The sequence below is a fragment of the Cnephaeus nilssonii genome (assembly GCF_951640355.1).
Source record: "Cnephaeus nilssonii genome assembly, chromosome: 10".
In the NCBI taxonomy this organism is placed as follows: domain Eukaryota; kingdom Metazoa; phylum Chordata; class Mammalia; order Chiroptera; family Vespertilionidae; genus Cnephaeus; species Cnephaeus nilssonii.
Genome location: NC_137081.1, coordinates 9,791,337 through 9,805,131, shown reverse-complemented (window position 1 = coordinate 9,805,131; position 13,795 = coordinate 9,791,337). Strand labels below are relative to the sequence as shown.

The following is a 13,795-nucleotide window of genomic DNA, read 5'->3' as shown; positions in this document are numbered from 1 at the left end:
TTCAAATTCAAAAACTACAAAATGATATTCAGTAAAAAGTTCCTTTCTTTCCCCACTGCCCTACTCAGTTTTATTTCTTGAGGCAATAAATGCCCCCAGGTTCTTCCATAATCCCTCCAGACATGTTCTGTGCATATGAAAGCAGGCATGTACATTTTTTCCTCCTCTCTCTCACACTCATCCTTGCCTTAAAAAAACCCACACAAATAAAAATACCCTCTGATAATACCCTACACCAGTGGTCGGCAAACTGTGGCTTTGCCGCTCTGTTGACTAATGAGTTTGCCAACCACTGCCCTACACAAACTGTTCTGTTCCTGGCTTTTTAACTTAGCATTATATATCTTGGAGATGATTCCATCTTGGTACATAAAAAGCCACCTCATATTTTTTAAACAGCTTATTTTTGTTATAAACAATGCTGCAATGAATATGCTTGATGCAGCATTGCCTGATCCAAGGATGTGTGCATTGGTGATGTTGCTATATATTTCAAGTTGCTCGCCATATAAAACCTAGTTTCTTAATCCTCAGTATCTCTTTTCAACACGAACAAGAACATTTTAACTGATGAGAAGGTTGGGTTTTATCAAATCTTTCCCAGTCACCCAGTCAAACCATGCATATACTTATTCTCCTTGCCACGCCTCCCTGGCTGAGGAACCCCCAGTCTTCCGCAGGGTGCACCCTTCCTGCATCTGCAGGCCCTCGAGCAGCGCAGCTGCAATATCCAACCACCTATAGGAGCTCCCCCCGACATTCCGCCTGTCCCTCCCCTCCGAGCCTCGTTCTCTTTATTCTCTTCTGTGTCGTTTATTTTAAGCTTCTACTGTACCCTTGCTTGATATCATTGCCCAACTGCTCAACACCATCTCTCATTTAATGCTTATACTTGCCAAAGAGACACCGCTGACTTCGCCTTGATTTAGGAACACATTTTGCAGGTGGTGTGTGTGCAGAAGCACAGGGACAGGGGATTATGCTGTTAGACTACAGACTATGATTAGTAATATAATGACACTTTTGGTGTTTTGCCTCCATGGAAAACCGTAGACGAAGAAACATTTGAATCTGGTAAGTAAAACATGAGTATGTGGTTCTGATTTTAAAATGTATATAGTATTTCAGATTTTGAACACCTATTTAGGGATATGACACAAGCATTGTTTAAATTCATCAGCAGTATAGCTGTGAGACGTAAATTTCACCTTAGCCATTAGGGCCATTTGGGAACTGCGAGGGCATTGTTGGTGTCTCCTTGGGGAGGGGCACCCCGGCCTTGAACTGGTGGGAATCGGGAAGGCTAGAGGCGGTGCCGTCCGTCCGTGACTCCGTCCTGCACCATGCTTTGAATTTCCTGCTGAACAAAACGCATTACAAATACGCGAGAAGCTCTTCGGTACACAATAGTGAGGTAGGTTCTCACCAGACCAACACGGAGAGCTGGTGGCTTAGAAGACAGTCCCCATGGAGAGAGACGTTTGAACAGAAAAAAGAAAGACACGGCCTTGCAATTGCTGAAAATCAATCAATTCCACACACTGTGTGTATAGCATGCTGAGAGCAGATAACCTGGATAGTGAGCGATGGGTACCGAATCCGTTGTTTTCTTTAATGTGTGATTTGTTATTACTGATGGTACATGATATCATCAAGTGTCTGTCCCTCAAAATAATGTTGACATCATTAGTAGCAACTGAGACCCCTCAGAATATCTTTAAAAAACTGGCCACCTTCTGGGGCCTGTTAGCATTACTCACCCTCTTTCAAGTGTGTGCTTCCTCATTTTCTCCTTTCCTCATCTGTAACTGCTCTGGCATATTACCCCTAGTTCACTTAAGGCACGTTCTCTTCCTCTTACCATATTCAAGGAAATGTTTGTGCTCAGTTTCGCCTGTCTTCAAGGGGCCAGCTGGAGATGGGAGGGTGCGTGGCCAGGGAAGGGTAAGGAAGGAGGACGCTCAGGCTCCCCTGTGGCAGCGCCTGCCCCAGGCCCCGGTCCCAGGCCCCTGCCCTCTTCCTCCACTTCCTGGCTTCCCAGGCTGCAGCCCAGCGGCCTCTGGGGGAGGGGGAGAGCAGAAGCTCGAATCAGTTGCCTTTCTATAATTTCTCTCTCTCAAGCCTCATTCCATGCCAAGTAGAGAGGAGTTTTCATGGATAAAAAGCCTTCAGGGAGAGTCCAGATAAGCAACTTGCAGAAAAAGCTACTGTGCCCCCCTCAGCAGGGTCATGCCAATGGCTCTGGGTCCGGGGGGCGGTAGGGGTGTGTGTGTGAGGGGGTGAGGGGGTGTTGTTGTTCTCCCTGCCAGGACTCCCAGCTTCTCTAAGGGGGACGTTAACTGCCTCGCTTTGTCATTTGTCTTTATTTGATGGCTGCTTGATCTCAAAGGCTTAACTTTTTCATGTTTATTTATTTATTTGTTTTTACACTTCCTCAAATGTCCAGAGGAACTTTCAGAAGGTAACTGTTTTTATTTCTGGGTAAGCCAAATAAAGCTATGTTTAGGGTCTTTCAGTGCCTCAAAGTGAATACCTGACAGAATACATTTTAAGATACATGATATTTTAAGGCTGAAATATTCAATTTCATAGAAAATATTTAAAAATAAACAATGAAAGAAATTCAGCTTGATGAATATATCCCTAAGTAAACATTTCCTTTTAAACTTACTGACATGTTTCAGTTAGAAAAATATGCTTACCAGAGATGGAATTGATATTGGTGTGTTTTCCTTATATTTTAAAATATGTGTGTGTTTTTTTAAGAAAACAAAGGTTAAGAGGAAAAGCTTGTATGTATCAGTTCATTCTATGAACAAATGCTCTTTATGTAGTTTTTCAATGATCAGAACAGGGTTGTATAAGTGACGAGAAACAGATGTTAGTAAAAAGGAACTGGAAATGACATTTCTGTAATATTTCTTTCTGGATTTTATAACAATTTTACTGAGAGCCCAGGGGAAGCAGAGGCAGGAGTTTTAGGGCCACTGGACAGTTTTCCTCCCTTTTTGCCTCTCCCATTCTTGAACAGTCAGAAGTAATTGGCAGCTGTAGAGCAAATGCTAACTATACAAAATGAGTCATTTAATAAATCCTATATAATAAAAGGCTAATATGCAAATTGTCCCCTCAGGAGTTTGATCGCTCGTTGTGACATGTGCTGACCACCAGGGGGTGGCATGAAACATGGCGGGCAACCAGCAGCAGCAGCGGGGTGCTGAGGGAGTGAGGGAAGGAGGAGGCAGGGAGGCCAGGAGGCAGAGAACCTGATTGGCCCTGATCACTGGCCAGGCCTAGGGACCGTACCTGTGCATGAATTTTGTGCACCGGGCCTCTAGTAGAGAAGTTAAAAACCCATCTCTAACAAAGAGGTTACTTACAGGACCTGCAGAAATCAATAGCTACAAGTTAAAGCCAGTGCCAGTTATCTGTGTGTGTTTTTTAATCAGTTTACTTTGGGCATGTTTAAGAATATATACCCAATTTTTATATATTTTTACAGTGACTCAATATCTCTCTTATAACTTTACATCAGCCTAAAATTGGTTCCTGTTCCCAACCATACGAGACAGACAATATGAAGTGTACTGCTAAGAGTGTCTCCATGTAGTTTGGTACACGGGATAGGATGGAAAGTGCTTAGGACATTCTTCAGTAAGTCACTCAAGGCTAAGACAGCGGTGCTGCCATCGGCTGAAATAGTGTCCCTGAAGATTTGGAGGGAATTGCATGCCTCTAAGTAAACTTCTCCTCCTTCCCCACGTATTCCGCTCCTGCCGCTCTGTGTCCCAGACAAGGAGGAGTTCGTTGGCTACGGTCAGAAGTTCTTTGTCGGTAGGTTTGGATGAATCAGAGGTGGGTCTTTGCCACTTCCTAAGTTATATTCGTACCTGACAATCTTCTGATAGCTTGTTTTGCTGATGGACATTTCCAACCTTGTTCCTTGTTCTGGTTTTCCTCTATCTTGTGTGTGTGTGTGTGTGTGTGTGTGTGTGTGTGTGTGTGTCTATATTCTGATGTGTTGATCATTCATTGTTATTCATCTGGTTTCCAGTGGATATTTCTTAATTATTTACCCAATATAAATCTTTTGTATTCTGCCAGACTGTCCCGCAAGTGCTCTTTAGTGATACAATAAGTAAATGTATTGAGGATAATAAGAGCTGTTTTGTTTTGTTTTTGTTAGAGAAAGGAGTTACACATGTGGAAGAATTGGGGGGGTGGGGGGTGGGGAGGGCCAGGCATGCTAAGATAAATCCTATATTGCCGAATTGGCCTTGAAGGTATTGGTGTGAATTCATGCTTTTCAACATATATAGATGCAAATATGTGTGTGTGTGTGTGTGTGTGTGTGTGTGTGTGTGAGATATACATATATAGTCCCCAGCTCTATCTACTGAGAGGGCCTGGGAGCAGCTTTGGCACTTCCAGAAAGCTCCGTGGTTAAGCAGGATTCCAGGAGTTTGCAAATCACGACTGACATGTCCAACTCTGCCACTGGACACACAGTTGTGAGCAACCACCGATCCTGTCTGTGTCTGAGTGTTCCCATCTGGAGGATGTGAGTAATAAGCCTGCTCCACTGTTTCTACCCTGGCCCGAGCCACCAGCCCCCCTCATCCGGGAGTAGCCCTCCAACTGCTGCCCCCTGACCCTCTGCCTCCTCGGCCTACACTTTACATCCCCCCTTCAGCAACCAGAGGAATTCTTCCGACGTAAACCAAATCATGTCACACCCGCCTCTTGACCACCCAGTGACTTCCCACCTCACTTTGACCACAATCCAACGTGGGACCGAGGCCCTGTGTGGTCTCCCCAGCTTCCTCTCCGGCCACTTCCTACCACTGTCCCTCCTGCTCACTGCCCACGGCTCCACACGCTCCATGCTCTTCCTCAAGCGCTTCAAGCCCGCTCCTTTCTCTGCACCTTCGCAGTGGCTGTTCCCCCAGCCAGGTCTCTCTTCCCCCAAATGCCCCCTTAGCTGGCTCCGTTACTTCATCCAGACACCTGCCCAGTGTCCACGCTTCGGACACTGGACTGAACCGCCTGCCTGAAGAAGCACCTTGTCAGCTCTCTACCCACCCATCCTCCTCCTGAGCACTCGCTGTTGTTGATTTTTGTCCCCCCTCCTCCCTAAAATGTAAACTGCATGAGGAAAAGGCCTGGGTTTCGTTGGCCGCTATCTGACCAGCACCTGCACAATGCCTGGCACAGAGTGGGCGCTGGGCGGGCGCCACTTCCAGGTAACGCCTGGGCATCTTGTTTTTTGCCTTCCTATCGCTTCCTCTCTCCTACCCTCAGACAGGCCTGGCTCCGCTCGTCAGCACGGTAGATCGCAGTCACTGGTGTCCGCCAGGTTGGACGCTGGAAGGAGTCTCTCCTGCCTGGGTCTCACGTTGTGCCTTCCCCTCGCAGCCGGTTTCCGCCGCAGCATGCGCCTCTGCCGCAGGAAGTCGCTGCTGCCCGGCCTGTGCTGCCCCAGCCGCTGCCCCCGGGCCCCTTACGAGGAGGTGGTGAGGCACCAGCGGCGCCCCGCGGACAAGCACCGCCTCATCGTGCTCGTGGGTACGTCCGTCCCGTCCTCCCCTCCGGGCAGGCAGCCTCCCCTCCTCCAGCGAGGTCTCCCTTCTCCACTGGGTGGCCTTGCGGGGAGCAGTGGGAAAGCAGAACTCTAGTCTAGGGGCTGCCACAGGGACAGCGTAAAAAGTAAAGCCCGTTTTATGTGCGTGTGTTTAGAGATAAGCCCTCCATGTATCGTGCTTTTATTGTCTATAGTGGAATGTCACATGCTGCCTTGTATTTGAACTTGTAGAATAACAAGTTGTATCGTGGTAAGACCATGACTGAGATTTTTTTTTGCTTTTTTGCCTGATTAGAATTTGTTCTCTAAGCATTAATGACTGTTCTCCCAGACTGGATCATTAGTCTGTATAAGAAAAAGAAATCCTTAAGATCCATTTTTAAAAGAAATTTGTAACCATCTCCTTTAAGTGACAAAAACTCCTGGACCGTATCATTGGTGCTAAACAAGGCACATAAGGGTGGATGGGCCTTTTGTGACACAGACCTCCACCAGGCGGTCCCTGCAGCAGCAGTCACCTCGTCTTACTGCCACCTTCTCTCTGATCAGGGCAGGTCCCTGTAGGGCAAACAGCATGGCTCATAGCCAGGACCAGCTGCGGAGTGTGCAGGGCACAGTGCAAAAGGGGGCTGCAAGGCCCCTTATTCAAAAGTTTCCAGGGGTTTCCTGCAGCAAACGAAGAGCATTTAACCAAGTGCAGTCCCCGAAGCACGGGCCCTGCGCAAGGCACGGGCTCTGAGTCCCAGAGGTCAGCCCTGCCTCCGGTGGCACGTGGGGTGTTGACTCGCCTGCCTGTCGGGAAAAGTGCCCCGACTTCTGTCAGCCACAGGACCGCTCACTGTGGAGCCTGGTTTCTGGGTTGTGACTCGGCAGAAACCTCATTTGAAGAGGAAAGGCAGAGGCTCTGAAATGAGGTAGCGCGTTCGCACAGGGTCCAACGTTAGACGAGGTTTCCTGGGCTGACAAGATTCCCGCAACTCCCCCCTCATTTCTGCGTGTTGAAGCTGTGGATTCTTCTGCGGCTGCTCCAGTTCATGGAAGCTCTGCCATCCCCCTGAGAACATTGCTCTCAGGTTTCTCAGTGGAAGACTGACATGGTGGTTTCACCACATCCCTGTACTTGCCACATCTGATGATTCTGTCTGTGACTGTTTGTGTGTAGGGCCTTCTGGAGTTGGAGTGAACGAACTGAGAAGACAGCTCATTGAAGTTAATCCTGACCATTTTCAGAGTGCTGTGCCGCGTACGTTTCCTCTCTCTTTCATCGCAGTTCATGTTTTGGTAAAAATTTCTTTGCGTCTGCAGATGCACCGAGCTCACTTAGTTATGTCACAAGGGCTAGTTCTTAAAATTTCTAACTGTACCTATTTTAATAGAGGGAAATGAATTACTAACTAGGTTTTAAAAAGGTGACTGTCTTTTTTCTATTTCTTAGCAGTCATATAAATGACTTTTGAGGACCACTAATAATTAGCAATAGTAACTACCATTTAATCAGTACTTGCTACCTTCCTGGCACTGTGCTTGACTCTTATTTGCTTTTTTATTAAAATGTATAATATATGCACATATAATGCTATGTAACTGTAAGTGTGATTATACCATACATTGTGGGAAGAGCTTGTGGGTGCTTCCCCTTCACCCCAATGCCAGACAGAGGAACTTGGGGAAACCACTTAAAGAGCTTAATATGGGTTTCCTGCAATTTAGGTGTCAGCCTGAACCTAAAAATATCTAAAGGATAAAGCTTGGAGGAAGTGACCAATGGCTGTGGTTTTGGAGGTAGCTGCCCTTTTAGAGTGTGTCACAGTAAAAATGTTGAGATGTTTCCCAAGGACCAGATGTGGGTGGATTATATGGGAGAGCGACCCCTGGGTTGTCTTAGTTTTGCCAAAGAGGAAGTCTCGGTAGAAAGAGACCAAAAGGGGACCCCAGATACTTCAGAAATCACAAATGACTGGCTGGAGTAGAGGTGGATTTGAGATACTCAGTACACGTTAGTTGAATACATGGATGAGCAGACAATGAATCGCTTTTAGGTAGTCAGTGGACTCCTATGTTCCATACCAGATGCTCTTTAAGTTGAAGACTCTGTAATCAACCAATCAGATTGAATTCAGACCCCCTGACCTCTCCCTTCTGGAGATCCCTAATCACCATTCCCCACAGACTGCGGACTGTCCTTGGCTTTCTCCACTTCAAATCTGAGACACTCTGGTGCAGTAGAAAAGATTAGTCTAGGAGGAGTCAGAACACCTAGGTTCTTGTTCTCAACTTTGCTTTTCATTAGTCTATGTATGTGAGCAAGTTAGTTACTCTCTAAAATCTTCAGTTAGCTATGGTAATAGCATTTCACGTAGTTGGGCGTGTGAGGGGTGGCATGAGATCTGTGAAGTGCACTATATAGACAACATATTGCTGATATTGCTACCTGGGAGGTATATTAGGGCTCATACATAATTCACTGGTGCTTATTTAGAAGTTAGATCAGGTGTTCCCTTAGGGTATCCCTATCCAGGCTTAATACCTAATATATTCTTGTCCACACCATGAGCATTAAATAAAGATTTACAGATTAAATAATTTTGATATCAGAACTACTTTCTTATCACCAAGTCAGACTTCTTTTTGGTTCTAGTATTTTGTCTACATACTTATATATTCATTCACTTATTTTGTAATGAATCAAAACATTTTGAAGACTCTCAAATCTTTAAAATTTCTTTTTGACAGATACTACTCGTTCCAAAAAGAGTTATGAAGTAGATGGACGTGAGTATCACTATGTGTCAAAGGAAACGTTTGAAAGCCTCATGTATAGTCAGAGGTAAGCTAGATGTTTAGAATCTGATTCTCACCTCTGCTTGTTTTACATTCAAACTAGAGTCTCTATTTTATGCACTGCTCAAGCTTCTGAGGAAATTGATTTTTGTTCCTGAAGAATTAACCAAAGAATGTACATTGATATACTAGTAAACCAGTCACTGGGCTCTGAGAGGGAGCAGAATAGAAGTGCAAATTTTAGAGAATTTGGAAAATTCATTAAGTCCTAGATCTCCAAAGATTTTTTTTCTCCTGTCAAATGTCCACTAATTGTTTTTGTGCTAGCAAAGTTCCGTATTTTATTCCATTCTGTTGGAGTTTATCTTCATGTTACTACTAATAGTACCTTACCTGTAGAAAGAGTTCTTGTTTTCTTTGTCCCACCCTTACAGGATGCTCGAGTATGGTGAGTACAAAGGCCACTTGTATGGCACCAGCGTGGATGCTGTTCAAGCCGTCCTCGATGCAGGGAAGATCTGTGTCATGGACTTAGAGCCTCAGGTGGGTCTGTGGTGGAAAGTTCCCCATCTTCCCAAAGTAATGAATGCATGTCATTCATTTTGGGCACATGCTATAGGTTTTATTCTGTTACTGCTGGCCTTTTAAGGATAAGACTACTTCCCATATCTAAGGGCCAGGATCTTACATAAAGAATCAATTGTCACCCTAGTTGGTTTGGCTCAGTGGATAGAGCATCTGCCTGCGGACTGAAGGGTCCCGGGTTCAATTCCAGCCAAGGGCACATGCCTGGGTGGTGAGCTCCATCCCCAGTAGGGGGCGTGTAGGAGGCAGCTGATCAATGATTCTCTCTCATCATTGATGTTCCTATCTCTCTCCCCCTCTCCCTTCCTCTCTAAAATCAATAAAAAATATTTTTTAAAAAAGCATCAACTGCCAGTAGCTTATGTATAGTTGGGAAATAAATTTACTTTCTCAGATACAAAACCAGAACTTAAGAGGTGGCCATAAAGAAAACTTAGAATCTTGCTTTGACCTTAATCACAAAGGCATCAAGGTTACTTCATAGAAGGAATAAGATGTTGCTTTACACAAGGAGGTGAGGTTCCTATGTTGTTATATCTATAGCTACCTCCTCAAGACTATATGTGGAATGGAGCAGAAGAGAGCAAGTTAGGGTAAGATAAAGAACATACAATGTGTAGGCCCAATTTTTATGATACTTGTCCTTTCTTTCCCTTTTCTGTAGTCATTTAAAAGTATACCTGTGTGCTAAAGAGAATCAGGGGATGATAGATTTGTTCTTATGAGGCTCAAAGCTGGTGGTCAGTGTGATGTCAGTAGTACCAAAGGCAAGAGGAAAGGGCAGTGAGGATGAAACAGAGCTGATCCTCCCGGAGAGTTTCTGTCTTTGTCTTTGTTTCGTGAGATCATGTATAGAATCCTATTCTTGACTTTCAATAAGATGTCATGGCTAGTGAGAGGAAGAGTCGGGATTCAAAGTAAATTTTTATTCTAGAGTCCTATCTCTTGATTATTGTTTTTTTAAATTGATTTCAGTGAGGAAGGGAAAGGGATCGAGAGATAGAAACATCAATGATGAGAGAGACTGATTGATTTGCTACCTCCTGCACGCCCCCTACTGGGGGCGGTGATGGAGCCCACAACCTGGGCATGTGCCCTTGGCTGGAATCGAACCTGGGACCCTTCATTCCGCAGGCCAACGCTCTATCTACTGAGCCAAACCAGCTAGGGCTCTCTTGATTATTAAAATGTCCGTAGAGTTGAGAACTTGGGGGCACATGAGAATATACTCTGGCTAAAAATAATTGCTAATTTCTGGTCTGAGAAATTTTGAGAACATTCATGTTGACTCTAGGAAATTAAGGACTTGTGTGTGTTTTTAATCCTCACCCAAGGCTATGTTTTTTATTGAAGAGAGAGAGAGAGAGAGAGAGAGAGAGAGAGAGAGAGAGAGAGAGAGAGAGAGAGAAGCATTGATTGGTTGCTCTGACCAGGGATTGACCCTCTAACCTGGGTATGTGCCCTGATGAGGAATGGAACCTGTCACCTTCTGGTGTATGAGATGATGCTCCAACCAACTGGGCCACACTGACTAGGGTAGGACTTCTGTTTTTAAATGTGCACTTAATTTCTGTGTAGGGCATTCAAGTGGCTCGAACCCATGAACTGAAACCCTATGTCATATTTATAAAGCCATCAAACCTGAGTTGTATGAAGCAATCTCGAAAAAATGCCAAGATCATTACAGACTACTTCGTGGACATGAAATTCAAGGTAAAATCACTGTACTGTTTTCACAGCCTCCTTATGTTAAGGAATATAACTTCTGTTTTGTTTCTAATGAATAATGCCTTATGATTTATCTTTCTTGGACATCATTTATAAATATTAAAGTTTAATAACTGTTATAATGCTACTCTTGTATTTTCTTTTTCTTTTTTGGAGAGGGGGTGTCTAGCTTAACCATTCAAACCACAGTTTGCAAAGCCACATAGAAACTGGGTGTGCACAGGCCTGATAACTGTATTTAAAATGAATTATTTATTTTATAAAAACATTTGGGAGTTTACTTCTTAAAGGCTTTAGTGAATATATCTCATCTGTAATGAGGCATCTTTATATATATTTCTAAACATGAAAATTTTTATTAATGAAGATGGTAATAATAGAGGGGCCAAGCCAGGTGGGACTAATCAGTGAACTTTTCCTAGGATTGCTGATTTCCCCTCACAACCCCAGTTTTTAAAAGTAAATCTACTTTAAATATTTTAAGTCATGGCATATATTCAGCAAGGTGTATAAGTCTTAGGTGTAAGCTCAATGAATTGTTACATGTCCGTGCACCCAGATGGCCATTGTCTAGATCAAGATATTACTTCTTTCACTTATTTTTGTGTGTGTGGTAAAAAACAACAACACACAAAACAAACAAACAAAAACAACAACACATGTAACATGAAACACAAAACTTACCATCTCAACCGTTTTAAGGGTATAGTTCAGTAGTGTTAAGTTTATTCACATTGTGAAAAAGATCTCCAGAACTTTTTTGTCTTACAAAACTGAAATTAAACATATGAAATGTGTCATGAATTTGCATGCCATCCTTTACATAGGGACCATACAAATGCCTGTATCATTCTAATTTTAGTGTATATGTTGCCCAAGTGAGCATAGGTGTCTTTATATTATCCTTTATCTCTCATTATTTTTATTTTCTTTTATTTCAATGACTTCTGTATGCAAGTCTGATTCTCCAGTTTGCATTTCAGACAGAGGAGTCCATGGATATAGTCTCTGAGTCTAATGGGCATTTAAAACGGTGTTCTCTCATTTTTATGACAGTGTAGACAAATTAACAAAATTATTTCTGCATCATGTGTGTGGTCACCTTGTAAAGGAGTACTGCCACAGGATTTCAGTGTCTGCATTTATATTTGTGTTTATGATTGTATTGACAACAAGGTGTACTATTTTAATTGTTGTGGACAAATTAGAAAACAGAAGTGAACTTAATGCATTAGTATTGAGTGAAGGCCAAATAACCTTCACTGAATGAACATTTCACAATAGTAGAAATAGACAATATTATAGGTGAATTAATTCATCATGAAGCAAAGGGTAATTTAGGTATGCCTATTCAATAGAACCATCTTGCCATCCTCATGTTAAAAGTGACCATTTTGTATCTACAAAATAACACCATTCTTATTAGATTGTTTATTTAAAATTTATGTTTAAGTTTTATTTATATTTAATTGGTAAACATTTTTTGGTTTTATGTTGTATATGGTTTGAACTGTTTAGATAATAGGATAATTTAAGTCTAAATGAGAACTTGAGAGGATTGGTCTGTCTACAAGCCATCATCCAATTTTGGAAAACCTTGACCAGGGAAACATTAGTAAGACTAAAGAAAGAATCATATGTTCTTTGGTTTAAAATAGAGGACACTTATTTGACCTAATTTTTAAAAAATAGCTCGCATCTGAATGTAGCAGCGTAACAAACTGCTATCATCTCTACTCCTCTCGTGGAGTTTGTCCTATCCGCATTCTTTCACTTCCCCTGAAGGATGAAGACCTGCAAGAGATGGAGGATTCAGCCCAAAGAATGGAGACTCAGTTTGGCCAGTTTTTTGATCACGTGATTGTGAATGACATCTTGCAAGAGGCGTGTGCCCAGTTGGTGTCTGCGGTTCAGAAGGCTCAGGAGGAGCCTCAGTGGGTGCCAGCGGCGTGGGTTTCCTCTGAGCCTGGGTCCTAAGGGCTTCTGTTCGTGCTGGCGTTTTAACAACGCTTGTCTGCTTCAGCTCTGGAGTCACAGCTGCTATCTGAAGCAAAGGTGTTTGCCCCGTTCTAATAGGTGCAACTTTTCAAGCCCTGCAGTTTGTTAATTAATCTGACTTGAAAAAATGTGTGCATTGCATGGTTATGTAGTTACCTGTTTGGCTTTTAGAAAAAAAATTGTTTGCTTTTACCTTCTATACAGCAATTGGTAGGGATATGAACAAAGTCGAGGGACCGAGTGTGAGAACCTGTTACAGTTTTCATATGGTCGTTGTACAGATCAGATAAAAAGAGCTTTCCTAAATAAAACAAGTAGTATTTAATTTCAGAAACTGCTTTTTACCTCATGAAACTTGTTTTAGGAAAATAAGCTTTATAAATTTTACAAAAAATGCCTACTTGACGAACTTCAGCAAGAAAGATGGGTGACACACACATTTCACATCTAACATCAAAACCTACAGAAACTGCACTGCCCTCATTTTACACGAGACTACAAGGAAAAAAATTATTCTTCTGATCAGGGCTGTAATAATATTAAGTTTCCTAAAAGCTTATGCTTAAACTAGTGGCCAGGTGCACGGATTCATGCACATTGAAAGGAAATTAATTAGAAGGTGGCCGGCGGGGCGGCAGTAAACCAGATTGGGGGCTGACAGTGCCCCAGCAACAACGTAAACCATTGGGAATCGGGCTCCCTCCTCTCTGGTTCTGGGGTGCATCACCTGAGAACCGAGAACCACCGCTGCCAAGTCACCGCAGCTTGACAGCTCCTGCTTAGAGCGTCTGCCCCCTGGTGGTCGGTGCCCATCATACCTACCGGCAGGGAAGATGGTCAGACAGCAGCTTAGTCTTTTCTTTTCTTTTTTTTAAATATATTTTATTGATTTTTTACAGAGAGGAAGGGAGAGGGATTGAGAGTTAGAAACATCGATCAGCTGCCTCCTGCACCGCCCCCCCCCACTGGGGATGTTCCCCTAACCCAGGTACATGCCCCCGACTGGAATTGAACCTGGGACCCTTCAGTCCGCAGGCCCACGCTCTATCCACTGAGCCACACCGGTCAGGGCATAGTCTTCTATGTAGACAGAATTTTAGTCCTAGAGACCAGTATCTGGGA

At 43.5% G+C, this 13,795-nt stretch overlaps 1 protein-coding gene across 1 annotated transcript in view; it reads left to right on the top strand.

Annotated features, from left to right (window-relative positions):
- The window catches only part of MPP4 (MAGUK p55 scaffold protein 4), a gene marked incomplete at both ends in the record, with an annotated part of 28,858 nt that extends 16,206 nt beyond the window's left edge, over positions 1 to 12,652 (top strand). Inside the window, 9 exons of the mRNA XM_079783168.1 lie at positions 1,054 to 1,074; positions 2,447 to 2,461; positions 3,793 to 3,834; positions 5,416 to 5,565; positions 6,744 to 6,824; positions 8,315 to 8,408; positions 8,797 to 8,905; positions 10,526 to 10,660; positions 12,461 to 12,652. Coding sequence (XP_079639294.1) covers positions 1,054 to 1,074; positions 2,447 to 2,461; positions 3,793 to 3,834; positions 5,416 to 5,565; positions 6,744 to 6,824; positions 8,315 to 8,408; positions 8,797 to 8,905; positions 10,526 to 10,660; positions 12,461 to 12,652 — 839 coding nt within the window. The remainder of the gene's footprint in view (positions 1 to 1,053; positions 1,075 to 2,446; positions 2,462 to 3,792; positions 3,835 to 5,415; positions 5,566 to 6,743; positions 6,825 to 8,314; positions 8,409 to 8,796; positions 8,906 to 10,525; positions 10,661 to 12,460) is intronic.
- Between the last annotated feature and the right edge of the window lie 1,143 nt (positions 12,653 to 13,795).